The sequence below is a fragment of the Mauremys reevesii genome, linkage group 21, assembly GCF_016161935.1.
Source record: "Mauremys reevesii isolate NIE-2019 linkage group 21, ASM1616193v1, whole genome shotgun sequence".
Taxonomy (NCBI): domain Eukaryota; kingdom Metazoa; phylum Chordata; order Testudines; family Geoemydidae; genus Mauremys; species Mauremys reevesii.
Window position 1 is genome coordinate 9,015,078 of NC_052643.1, and position 12,309 is coordinate 9,027,386.

Here is a 12,309-nt window from a genome sequence, read left to right on the forward strand (position 1 = left end):
GGAAGGGGGACCTCTGATTAATGCTTTCAAGTCTTCTACTTGATCTGTGATGGAGAAAGAGGTAGGCAAGATGTGAGGGACAGTTGTAGAGAGCAGCATGAAAGAAGGTGTTCACAGAGTAAGAGAAGCAGCTGGAGAAAGGATTGTGTGGCATATGAAAGAGGAAAAAGAGGGCATGAGAGCACAGGAAGAAGCTGAGACGAGATTATGCAGGGTCATGAGAGCAAGGCTCTTCAGTATGACACAACAGAAGAAGACAGTGAAGACTGAAGGAGAAGGGAGGACAGAGTCAGAGACACCCCCTCCAATACCTGAGCTGTTCTCTCTCTTTATTGCATTATATAGCCTCTTTGGTGCAGGCTGTGCCTCTCTGTTTCTAGTTTGTAAAGCTCTGTGTATATTTACAGTGCTGTTTAAGCAATACCTCATCCCAAGGACAGTATTCGAACTGCATGTAAGGTTCAGCATTGGTTGTGAGCTCTGTTCTGCTTGGAGACACGGACCCATGACTATTAAATAGGTTCTTTGCACACCTTTTAAATCTAAGTGCTTGATTTTTGAAATGCAGGCTAGAGCTGCAGCACTGTCATAGCAGAAGCCAGGTTATAATGTGACAGGGACTGCAATCTAGAAAATTTGGATGCCTGTGTTTATCTGGACAAAACTCTGAAAATGTGGGAACATTTTTATATTGCTGGGGGATGGACTACGTGATCGAATGGTGGTTGTTTTTTTTTTAAATTATGTATCTGTGAAATAAAATGCGTGCAGACATATGGCTGGTTGTAGAACGTTATGTGACCAGGCACATAACCTCGATGTGGGACCCTGTATGACTTTTAGTGCAGATCTGTAGTTGTAGAAGGCTGAGTGTTCCTGCCACGCTCAAGTTTGGAATAAGTCATAACTTGCCTTAAACTTGCTCTGTTGTTAGCGATCTACTTCTAACTTGACACCTCCCAATCCACTGAAAGACAAAATGAGGTCTAGATGATGAGCTTCCACTCTGAACCTATCGACTACTATTAGACTTTCTCACAGATGTGGTGTAGTGAGAGAATAAACCCACAGAGCCTCTCCAAACAAAGACTTTTGCCAACCACTGCAGACCAAAGAGATTCCTCCCACTACAAAACTGCACATTGATTTATAAATCCACTTGTTTAAATAAACTGCCCACTTTGATACTCTGGAGTACATTGCCTTAGAATTCATGTCAATTGAAGCAGAAGAGTTTTATTCTGTATAGTGACATGAGGAAGCAGATTGCCAGGCATGGGTAGGAATGGGAGGTGGGAGCATCAGGTTTTTAAAAGTATGTCTTCACTCATTTTAGATAAACCTTAGTTACATTCAGCGAAAGAGTACTGCCAGTTTACTGGCAGATACTTAATGGGGATGGGGATCTTATTAGCCACATAAAGATCCCTCTGCTATCCCTGTGTTCGGATTAGCAGCATGACAATTTTCCATGTTCTGCCTCTCGGTTAAAACTCTTTTTTTCCCCTGATGGTTGATTGAATTCAGCATGCTGAAAAGTAAGGTTGACATTTGCACTGAGCTGATGAGTCATTCCAATTCAGGTGTCTCCTGTCTCATCCTCTTAAATAGCTCCGTTAATGAGAAAAATGCTCATTCCCATTGACAGAAGAGAAACAAATTGGCCTCTTAATAGCACATTGTGCAGTTCCTGACCTGAAGTGACCTTTTAGATTTCAAGGGCTTCCAGTGGAGCGCAGACGCCTCTTTGGACATTTAACTTCAATTTTTCTTGCTTTTAATTTTTTTTCATTGTGTTGAAAGGATTTTTTCCCAAATCTTGCTATCAGGAGCTGCTTCCGCACTGAACTCTCTCTAACCCATCAGAAAAAGAGCCATGTGCTGTTCCATGAGGCTTCCAAAACAACCTGCAGACAAATCTGGACCTTTCAACTAGTTAAAGATCTAAAATACTTCAGGACTGGCACTGTGGGCCAGGCCTGGAGTCTGAGGGGAGAAGAGGGAAGCCCAAGAAGCTGCAAGTTTCCTGAGGCAGTTTTTCCTCAAACCAGTGTTCTCCTGCAAAGTGTGTTCTAGAGGGGCTTCCCGTAATCTCTGGTACCATCAATCTGCTTGCCATTTTGACATATTTACAGATGGCAAAATCCCTCCTAAATTTGGTGGGCCACCAGATTATGTAAGAATGTGTGCTCTGCATTTGCCATCTCTTTGCTTCCAAGTGAATTTCAGGGTGCTGGTTACATTCATTGAAGTCCTGGATAATCTGGGACCTGCCCCAATGTCCTATGGCAAATCAGCTGAGAGGTTTTTGTTTGATTCCTAGGATCACATTTTCCAGGCCCAGCAGTAGACACTTCTCAGTCAAAGGTTCTCATTTGTAGAGTTGACTTTGTCAAGTCGCCAGAGCCAGGTTTTGTTGGCCTGAAGAGCACAGTGCTAGGGCATGTCTCTACAGCCAGGCTTTTGGCTGAATGTATGAGCTGAAGGCGAGTCCACTGAAGATAAGTCCTGAGTAGCAGTTCAGTTGCCAGATTTGTGAGGTGGTGATTCAGAATTCATGCATGGTAAAGACTGATAGGTGCCATGAAAGAACATAAAATAAATCCATTTATACATCCATCATATAAAGCAAAGTTACTCCATATGGGTGTAAATGGTTAGAGGGCATTGAGGGGAAAATTAAGATCTGCTTTGGCTCCCAGAAATACCTGTATTTCCAATAGATCACCTTCCCCCTTGTGAAGCTGTATTTAACCTGTACATTCATACCGTCGACATCCAATTGCAGATCGATGCCTTCCAACATATGCAGCACTTTGTGCAGACAATGCAGCAACAAGCACAGCATGCCATCGCAACCGAAGACCAACAGCACAAGCAGGAACTCCACAAACTCATGGCACGGTTAGTACGGTGTCCTTTGAGGTCCAGTGCCTGGTTATTGCCACCAGCACAGATTCTGAGGTTGCAGAATCCTTACAGAAAATACATGAACAGTAATTCCTCTTAGAATGGGGAGGGCCAGAGTTGTCTTCATTTAGCTGATAGAGGCTGGTTGTGTTATGTCACATGCCTGCAGAGCCGGCTCCAGGCACCAGCCCAGCAAGCAGCTGCTTGGGGGCGGCCAACGGTGACGGGCGGCACGTCTGGGTCTTCGGCGGCAATTCAGTGGCGGGTCCCTCACTCCCTCTCGGAGCAAAGGACCAGCCGCCAAATTGCCGCCGAAGACTGAAGCGGCAGCGGTAGAGCTGCAGATTGTGATCGCGGCTATTTTCTTTTTTTTTTTTTTCTTTTTGCTGCTTGGGGCGGCAAAAACCCTGGAGCCGGCCCTGCATGCCTGTCCAGTGTGTAATTTCAGCAGCTAAACCTTCTGCAAATTCAGAATGCTGAATGACATTGGTTAATGACACTGAGACATCATTTAAGCGAGCTTGTGTTTGTCTCAGGCAGCTGGTTGTATTTTTCCTGCTGTGTGGCTGATTGATTGAAGAAGCCAGAGACCCCAGCATGACTAATTCTTTGGTTTTGGGGGGTTCCAGTTAGCAGTAAAGAAACACTTCCACATGGCTAGCTCAGCCTGGCGCATCCAGGCTTCTGGCAGCTCAGGCACTTGATGCAGCTGTGCTCCTGGCAACCGGGTGCCCAGCTTGAGGTAGCCTCTTAAAAAATAGAGTTACGTTAAAAATACGTCTAGTAAAAATGTCAGTTTCCCTTCTGAGTTCTTAGATTTTATCATTTCCTGTTCGAGTAAGAAACTGAATGATCAAAAGATGATGATGTTTTACTGCTGAATGGAACTTTAAAAAGGACCTTTATTTTTTCTTAACTATATATTCTTTCCAGAATGAGAGTTTTATAACAGCCATTCTCTTCCTAGGCCACCTGTAATGATCCAGCTTGAAAGGCAAGTGCTGATGAGTTCAGCACTTAATTTTTCCTTTGTAACACTCATTGAAAATTGAAACAGGTAGAAAGGACTGGGCTGCATTATTGTGGCACTTAAAGCTTCCTGAGGGAACTAAGCATTAAACCTCTCAGAGCATCCCTCCTGTTGCAATGAACATATTTTATTTCCTGTCTTCGGGGCAGGAGTGAACAATGATTTTTGGCTCTGGCCAAGACTAGTCTCCATGCACCTTAGTGACTGGTTTTCATAGTGCATTCCCTCAGGGCCTGCTGGCGGTGGGCGGTTTATGTGATGCTTTTGTCTGTGGCCACTCAGTACGTTATGTCAGGCACCTCATATAGTGACAGTGTCCCTGTATTGTGATTTTCATATGAGGATTTCAGAACGTTTTATGAACATTCATTAAGCCTCCCGATGCCCCTGTGGGACACTTATTATCCTCATCTTATAATTGGGTATACTGAGGCGCAGTCTGATTTCGTAGTGTTTGTTCTGTTTTCGGGTTCTTAATTTCCCTGGCTTTTTCAGGTGTTTCCTGAAACTGGGCGAGTGGCAGCTTAATCTGCAAGGCATCAATGAAAGCACTATCCCCAAAGTCCTGCAGTACTACAGTGCCTCAACCGAGCACGACGGCAACTGGTACAAGGTAGCCGAGGAGAGAACTCAGTACTAACCCGTGGAGGCAATACAAGGAGTCCTGTATCCCAAAATACAACACAGCCTTGTGCGGCCCATATAACTTCTGCCCTCTTAAACTAGGTTAGACACTGGTATATCACTGATCCCAGTGGAAGTGACCCTGCAGCTCAGGTCAAAATGCAACCGCTGATGTTTGCTGACCAGTGGAACGGGACTGCAGTTCAACCCATGCTGTCACATTTGAGAACTTCTCTCTTGTGGGTTAATTATGGCTGCTTAGGTCAAGGGGGGGAATTAATGTATGGGGAAGTGTTTAAACTTGCTCCACAATGTCTTGTAATTCTATAGGATTTCCACTGTGAAGCCAGAAGCTCCTTTGAGAACTAAAAGTGTTCCTACACATTTGAGACCAGATATCCCCTTGGCAGCCTGCTCCTCACCACGTACCCTTCTGTCTCTACCTCATTGTCCTCTCCTTATATTTTATTTCCTCTTGTCTTTCAACGAGCTAGATGGGGGAAGGGAGGCCTAATTTAATTTTGCTGCAGCAGGGATCCTTTAATCACTAGAAAGTGGGGGCGGTGTAGAGGCTTCATCGTTCCTGGGATTCCTGTTGATATTCTGCTCCCCCATCGGCAGGCCTGGCACGCCTGGGCAGTGATGAACTTTGAGGCTGTGCTTCACTACAAACATCAGAACCAGGCCAGAGATGAGAAGAAGAAACTGCGTCATGCCAGTGGAGCCAGCATCACCAGCGCCAACACGGAGGGCAGCAACAGCGACAGCGAGGCAGAGAGCACAGAGAACAGTCCCATTCCATCTCCTGTGCAAAAGAAAGTCACTGAGGTACGGCCCTCCCTGCCTGCTGGGGATGAGTGGCGCCGCTTGGTGGGTGAATTGATTCAAAGGCATATCATGCGACTTTCCTTTCTGAGAAGACTCTAATGACACACATTGTAGGAGGTATAATTTGAAGCAGAAAGTTTTAGTAGTTCTTAGTGTTTTATCATTTTTGCCCATAAATTCATGTATAAGAAGAACCCTAGCTGCTGCCGCGCTGCAGGGGAGGTGGGGAGGAAAGAACAGGGAGTACCTGTGTTCGCTGCAAGGGTGGGAAGTAGGTGTGGACTTAAGTATAGAGTATTGGGTGCTGGAGTATCTGAATATGTCCTGAGGGGGTGAGGGCTAGAGTCAGGGTTGGTGTGAATCATATGCATGCCTGCATATATTTGTTCCCTCCCCTCTGCTCAGAATTCATGAAGGCAGCCTGCAAGCCGAGAGAGACATGTTCAGTTTACACTCCATTTCCTGCAGCCTTCCCGCTGATACTACATCCTTCACCTCAGATGCTTTTGTAGAACTAAGGCAGCTATTTTCATTCCCACAGGATTTGTCCAAGACCCTCTTGCTGTATACAGTCCCTGCTGTCCAGGGTTTCTTCCGCTCTATCTCTCTGTCTCGAGGCAACAATCTACAGGACACTCTCAGGTACCTAGTAAAGCACACACCAAACAAAATCAAGCTGCTAGTGATATACAGAACTCACTCACTTTAGGGCTCCCTGTAACATGTTCCTGCTCTCTTCACGTACAGCTAAACAAATCAAAGACTGAACACTCAGTCCAAGCTTGTTTATAACCACATGTTCTGGGTTTTGGGGAAGGAGAGATTGCTGTAGGTTCTGAAAACAAGACAATGGGATGTCCTGTTTTTCTTTCTTCAGGGTCCTTACTCTATGGTTTGACTATGGTCACTGGCCTGATGTCAATGAAGCTCTGGTTGAAGGGGTCAAGGCAATCCAAATAGACACCTGGCTGCAGGTAAGGAGTAGGAGGGGCTGGGGCAGATTCCACTTCTTACCTAACTTTGTTCTTACCTAGCGCTTTGGAATTTCAATTACTGTAATATCCCAAATGGCACCCTGCCAAAGGAACCTCTGTATGTGACTTGATGAGAGCAGGGTGCTTGCTCACAGTAGGAATTGTAAATCTTTTAATAAGCACCTTGCACAGACACTGGAGCAGCATGCCTGGATGCCTGTCTGATCTGATTAGTGCCAGAGAAGGAGAAAGGATGAGGGATTTTAAAGTTAGAGATAACATGCAGTAATGACAATGGGATGTGAAACCCTGCTGTGCTACTCTTCTGTAATCCAGACTCTCAGTCCGTTTCAGGATGGCTGTATAGACTGTACTTCATACAAGAGGCTCCACTTTTTATTTACTTTACATTTACCCTTGTTCAAGATGTGGGAGAAGCCTGCAACAGTTTGCACGGGGAGTATCATCCACCACTGTGTGCAGGAATTAACATCTACCACAAGAGACTGGTTGCACATGATAGTCACATAGCTGTTCTGTACCTCTGACATCACCTTTTGGATCTCTGTATTCTCTGTCTAGTTTGTAGAATGCATGCTGGGATCTCTGGCTACTTTGCGGTGGACAAACAGAGCCTTTGAGGACTCTGGTGAGAGTGGTTGGACCGAGCAGCTTGTGAACTATACATGCGAGTGTGACTGGGATCTTTATTTTCTCACCTTTGCTATCAGGTGATCCCTCAGCTCATTGCAAGAATCGATACCCCTCGGCCTTTAGTGGGGCGCCTTATTCACCAGCTCCTCACAGATATTGGAAGATATCACCCGCAGGTAAGCTGTGGCCCTGAGGAAGATTCTCAATAGATTCTTGGTCAAGTAAAGCTTCCTTATTCTATTAGATGTCTATAATGAAAATGACTAGGGAGTGAAGGTGTAAGGGTCAGATCCTGGCACAGGAATGGTTATAGTTTATATCAGACAAGCTTTATTACTGCTACTTCTCCTGAATAGCTTTACTCATTCCCCTGAAAGATTTTTTCCCTCAGCCCCCTCACAGGAAAGATAGAAATGAGGGGCAGATGAAACATGCAGCATTGAGACCAGACAGAATTTAAAGTCCTCTCTGTCTGTTGGGACACCTGATGGTGAAAATTGATTCCTTAAATTTAACTCCATAAAGTAATTGTTATTGTACAGTAGCTGCTGCTAAAACACTAGCTGCATTTCCTACCTTGGTGTAGAGAATCTGTCCCAGCATGCTGGGGAGAAGAATTTTCTGTTCCTCTATCAGTTTGGCACTAGTTCATCACCACTGGAATTACCCTGCTACCCGATCAGTGAAAATCCAAGCATTTCAGATAGTGGGACTTTCTGGTGGAAAAACAAATGTGTTAATCCTTCAGTTATCCATTTCAATAAGGGAGTTACTTTTTTTGCCACAAAATTCTTAGTAGACTAGTATTGAAGCAGGTTTGTCACCTGGTTTCTACGTGCTTGGACTTTATTTTATTTTGTTTTAGTCTTGTTAGTCTCTTGATCTCTGCAGCTCCTGTTTATTACTGTGTGATGTCTGTCATAGGCTTTGATCTACCCCTTGACTGTAGCCTCTAAGTCCACCACAACTGCACGCCACAATGCTGCCAATAAGATCCTGAAAAACATGTGTGAGCACAGTAACACTCTGGTACAGCAAGCAATGATGGTGAGTGCTGTGTATATGGGCAATAAAGAATCATTCCAGGGACTGATGCACCAGCCATATTAAGGTTTTTTGGTCTGTTCTTGTAGCAATATTCTCTCCCATTAAACCAAAGAAAAATGCTGGTTAGTTGATTCTGAGTATGATTAATTCATGGGGAAGGAATGATAGTGTTAGAATACACAGTCTCCAGGAAACTTTCTAGTGTGATGGGACCATAAACTTTAAATATTGGGATTGTGATGTTTGTCACAGATGAACCTGGGAGGTGAGGAGAATGGGGAAAGGGAATCATTGGCCCCATAAAGAGAAATGTTAATTTAATGAGAAAGGGAAACAGAACACCCCAAGTCTGACTTGTTTCTGGGGAAGGGTCGGTTTATCTTGATTGCTAAATTCTTGATGAATAACTGAAAGACAGGAATATATTACCAGGAAAACTTCATGTGATTGCAAACATACTGGCAGGTGAGCAAATCAGTTTATAGTAGTCCAGTAGGGTACTCACGGGAGAAAGTTTATCAAGTAGACAGTTGGGAAAAGTTTGTGTGGCATCCTGTAGTCACCAGCAGGGAGTAGGTGAAACCATTCTCAAGGTGAAAGTAGTCTCGTACTTTTAAGCCTCCCTGCGTCCATGCGATTTTTTTCCCCCCATAGGAATTTATTATCTTCCCTATCCTAATCCAGGTGAGCGAAGAGCTGATCCGTGTAGCCATCCTCTGGCATGAGATGTGGCATGAAGGGCTGGAAGAGGCATCCCGTCTGTACTTTGGAGAGAGGAATGTGAAGGGAATGTTTGAGGTGCTGGAGCCTCTTCATGCTATGATGGAGCGTGGGCCCCAGACCCTCAAGGAAACGTCTTTCAATCAGGTATCTGCTAGTAGAGTGCAGTCTGAGCTTCCTGTCGCCCCAAAAACCAGAACACCCTGCCTCAAAAACATTCCCAGCACCTTTTATCAAGGTAGTAAAAAAGGCAATGGATTTTTTTATTATTGGATGGAGGGCTGCTGTGGGTGGCGCATATATGTGTGTGTGTATCTCTCTCTCTCAATCTTCCTATAACTCTGGTTTTTCATTGTGGAAGCTCGACAGAGTGACTGCCCTCCTGTACAGTAAAGCCTACCTCCAAAGAGTCCCAATTCGAGGCCCCCGAGGGGAGTTTTGACAGTCTCACTGTTTGTTTGCATCCTTTCAATCAGATTGAGGAGCATGTTGAGAATGAAGAGTGCTTCAGGGAGTGAACATGCTTCAAACCCAGTTCTAGACTCTGAAACAGAGGTGGGGGGTTATTCCACCAATTGAGCTACGGGTGAGGCTTTTGAGATAGTTTATACTAGCTTCAAGCATCACTTAGCCATGACACTTATTTCTGCATTCTTGATCTTTGGGGACTCTAATTCTACCTGGGCATAATCTGATCAAAGAAATGGAGTCTAGTGTCTGACAGCCATTACGTGGCCTTTGTAAAATATACCCACCAAAGCAGTCCATGAGAGTAAATGGTTCCTCCTTTGAAGTAACTTCCTCTGCCTCATGGTCACATTGCTTCATGGTCAGCATCACTAGTGCAGGTGATGGAGATGACTCCGCCCTAGTCAGCATAGCAGTTTATTTGACCTTGTGATGTTGCTCTAGCCCCACAGCTACACCATTAAAGGGTATTTCTGCCTTTTCTGGTTTCTTTTGGGGGTGAAATCTGTGTGGCGCAGCTTTGTCTAATAGTGTCAGCACAGCCAGAAATACCTGCGTTCTAATCTTGGTCCTGCCACTGATTTGCCTTGTAAGCTTGGGAACAGTTAGTGTTTGTACAGGACTTTGAAATGACATAAATGAAGCTCTTTGTAAGTGAGAACTATTTACTCTTGGTTTGTTCCACTGTAGTAAGGGTTGGTTTTTCTTCTTCCTCCCCAGGCATATGGCAGAGACTTAATGGAGGCTCAGGAATGGTGCAGGAAGTACATGAAATCGGGAAATGTCAAGGACCTCACCCAGGCCTGGGATCTCTATTACCATGTGTTCAGGCGGATCTCTAAGCAGCTGCCTCAGGTGGGGGGAGAGCTAGAGTTCTGGGTCTTACAGTGTAAGCTGTCAAAACCCATGTGTGTTTATCCAAAATACTCAACAAGGGTATTCCAGAAATACCTGCTGCTGGCTTGCACCTCATGCGGTGCTTTTTGCAAGTAACTGAAGTACTGACGGTTGACTGAACTGTTCTATGCCCTCCATAACATCAACTTATTTTATATTTCAGTGGTATTAAATAGACACATAGACGTATATAAAACTCTGGTTTTGTTTGTTTGTTTCTTGCTGGCAGCTCACGTCCTTAGAACTACAGTATGTGTCACCAAAACTCCTCATGTGCCGGGATTTGGAATTAGCGGTGCCAGGAACATATGATCCCAACCAGCCGATCATCCGCATTCAATCCATTGCACCATCGCTGCAAGTCATCACGTCCAAGCAGAGGCCCAGGAAATTGACATTAATGGGTGAGAAGTGCAAGTTGAGTTTAGCTCAGACCGTATACTTTTTCAAGAAAGTCTTCACTCTAGTCCCTTTAGAAAGCGGATTTTTCATTTTCTGTAAATGATTTTCAGGACAGGCCAGCTGCTCAGATTACCCTACTTTCCTATTCCTGGAAATATCAACATGTACTCTCTCCCTAGCTCCTCATCAAGAAACAAGCATGGAACTGGAGGGTAATGGAAATAACTTGTATAGAGTGTCTTGCATCCCAGAGTCCTTCAGCTACATAGCTAAAGTGACACTGACCCATAGCCATCTTTGGGATGGAGGCTGTCAGCCAACTGGCCCATGGCATGCTACGCAATCGTGGAAAGGAAGGGAAATTATATAATCAGCATAATATCTTTGATTTTATGTTCAGAACAAACAGGCTGTTGGATTTCTATGTTCTGTCTGAAAAAACATTTAGTAAAATGCATTGTATTCAACTCCTCTAACCCAGCAGAGTGAAGGGCTATATTGACTTTGACAGGAGTCAAATCCATGGCTGCAGGGGGTAATGTTATAAGGCTGATGTTTAGGCTACCAGTTTAGTTCCTTTGGCTACACAGTTTGGAAGAGCAAAAGGAACTAAAGGAAGAGGGATACGCAGACCAAGAAAGCGGGTGGAGGTCTGGAGTAGGATTAGATTTATAATGTATATGAAGGGCCGAACACAGTGCCGGGGAGCTTGAGAGTGCATGAGTGTGGAGAGAGATGCCAAAAGTGACAACACGATTCACAACTGCAAGAAAGCAGTAGAGCTTTTGTGCATTTTGTCATGTCAGTGTCCTGTTGTTTTATTTATCTTAGTATTGCATCTCCTTCTGAAGAGTGGAGTCTTTGTGATCTTTCTTTAATGAATACCAACCATTTATTCAAGAAATCAGGACTTGTTTTGTTGCATTATTCCTTAACAAGTGAATTTCTACCCTCAGAAGGAAGTTATTTATAAAATATATCTACCTAATATTCTGAATCTTGCTGTCATTCTGTCCTATTTAATGTGATTCAGACTTCATCTGATGGTTCATGTAAGATACTGCACTCCGCCTCACCACGCCCCGTATCTTCTCTTACAGGAAGCAACGGGCATGAGTTTGTATTCCTTCTGAAGGGCCATGAGGACCTTCGCCAGGATGAAAGAGTGATGCAGCTCTTTGGACTAGTCAACACTCTGCTGGCCAATGACCCGACATCTCTGCGTAAAAACCTCAGGTATTTGGAGCAAATATAGGATCTTCTAATGCATTAATGCTGATGCACTTAACGCCACTACACTTTCTGCTAGCTGATGAAGAAACAGAAAATCCAATAACACAGAAAACAAAATGCAACATTTATGTAACTAATAGCTGGAGATAATGTATGTCAAAAGGAGATGGGGGGGGTTATGTTTGTTTTTGTTTTAAATAAACCCCTTTCGTTGGAGTTTCATCATCTTCAAGATGATTGCAATTCAAGGCATTTCTGTTATTGGCTCTGGAGCCTTAGAGCATTAATAACCTTGCTGGCTTACTAGAGTCCAGTGACTGTTTTGTTGAATTGTAATGTAGTTTATAATCCTACTTTGGGAGGTACAAATAATCTTGTGAAATGGTGAATTCTTGACAAGAAGATTTTAAAATAGCCACTGCATACTCACACTGGTGCTCATTTTAAGTAGCCACTGACAGTATTTCTGCACCCTTGTGTTTCACATGTGAGCACACATCAAGCAGAATGCCATCTGCAGTT

The 12,309-nt window shown here is 44.2% G+C and overlaps 1 protein-coding gene across 2 annotated transcripts in view; it reads left to right on the forward strand.

The window, feature by feature from the left end:
- The window catches only part of MTOR (mechanistic target of rapamycin kinase), a 101,097-nt gene that overhangs the window by 78,815 nt on the left and 9,973 nt on the right, over positions 1 to 12,309 (forward strand). For both annotated transcript variants that reach the window (XM_039509591.1, XM_039509593.1), the window contains 11 exons: positions 2,789 to 2,904; positions 4,436 to 4,553; positions 5,186 to 5,392; positions 5,934 to 6,034; positions 6,270 to 6,366; positions 7,098 to 7,196; positions 7,945 to 8,067; positions 8,752 to 8,934; positions 9,976 to 10,110; positions 10,382 to 10,556; positions 11,655 to 11,790. In XM_039509591.1, coding sequence (XP_039365525.1) covers positions 2,789 to 2,904; positions 4,436 to 4,553; positions 5,186 to 5,392; positions 5,934 to 6,034; positions 6,270 to 6,366; positions 7,098 to 7,196; positions 7,945 to 8,067; positions 8,752 to 8,934; positions 9,976 to 10,110; positions 10,382 to 10,556; positions 11,655 to 11,790 — 1,490 coding nt within the window. The remainder of the gene's footprint in view (positions 1 to 2,788; positions 2,905 to 4,435; positions 4,554 to 5,185; positions 5,393 to 5,933; positions 6,035 to 6,269; positions 6,367 to 7,097; positions 7,197 to 7,944; positions 8,068 to 8,751; positions 8,935 to 9,975; positions 10,111 to 10,381; positions 10,557 to 11,654; positions 11,791 to 12,309) is intronic.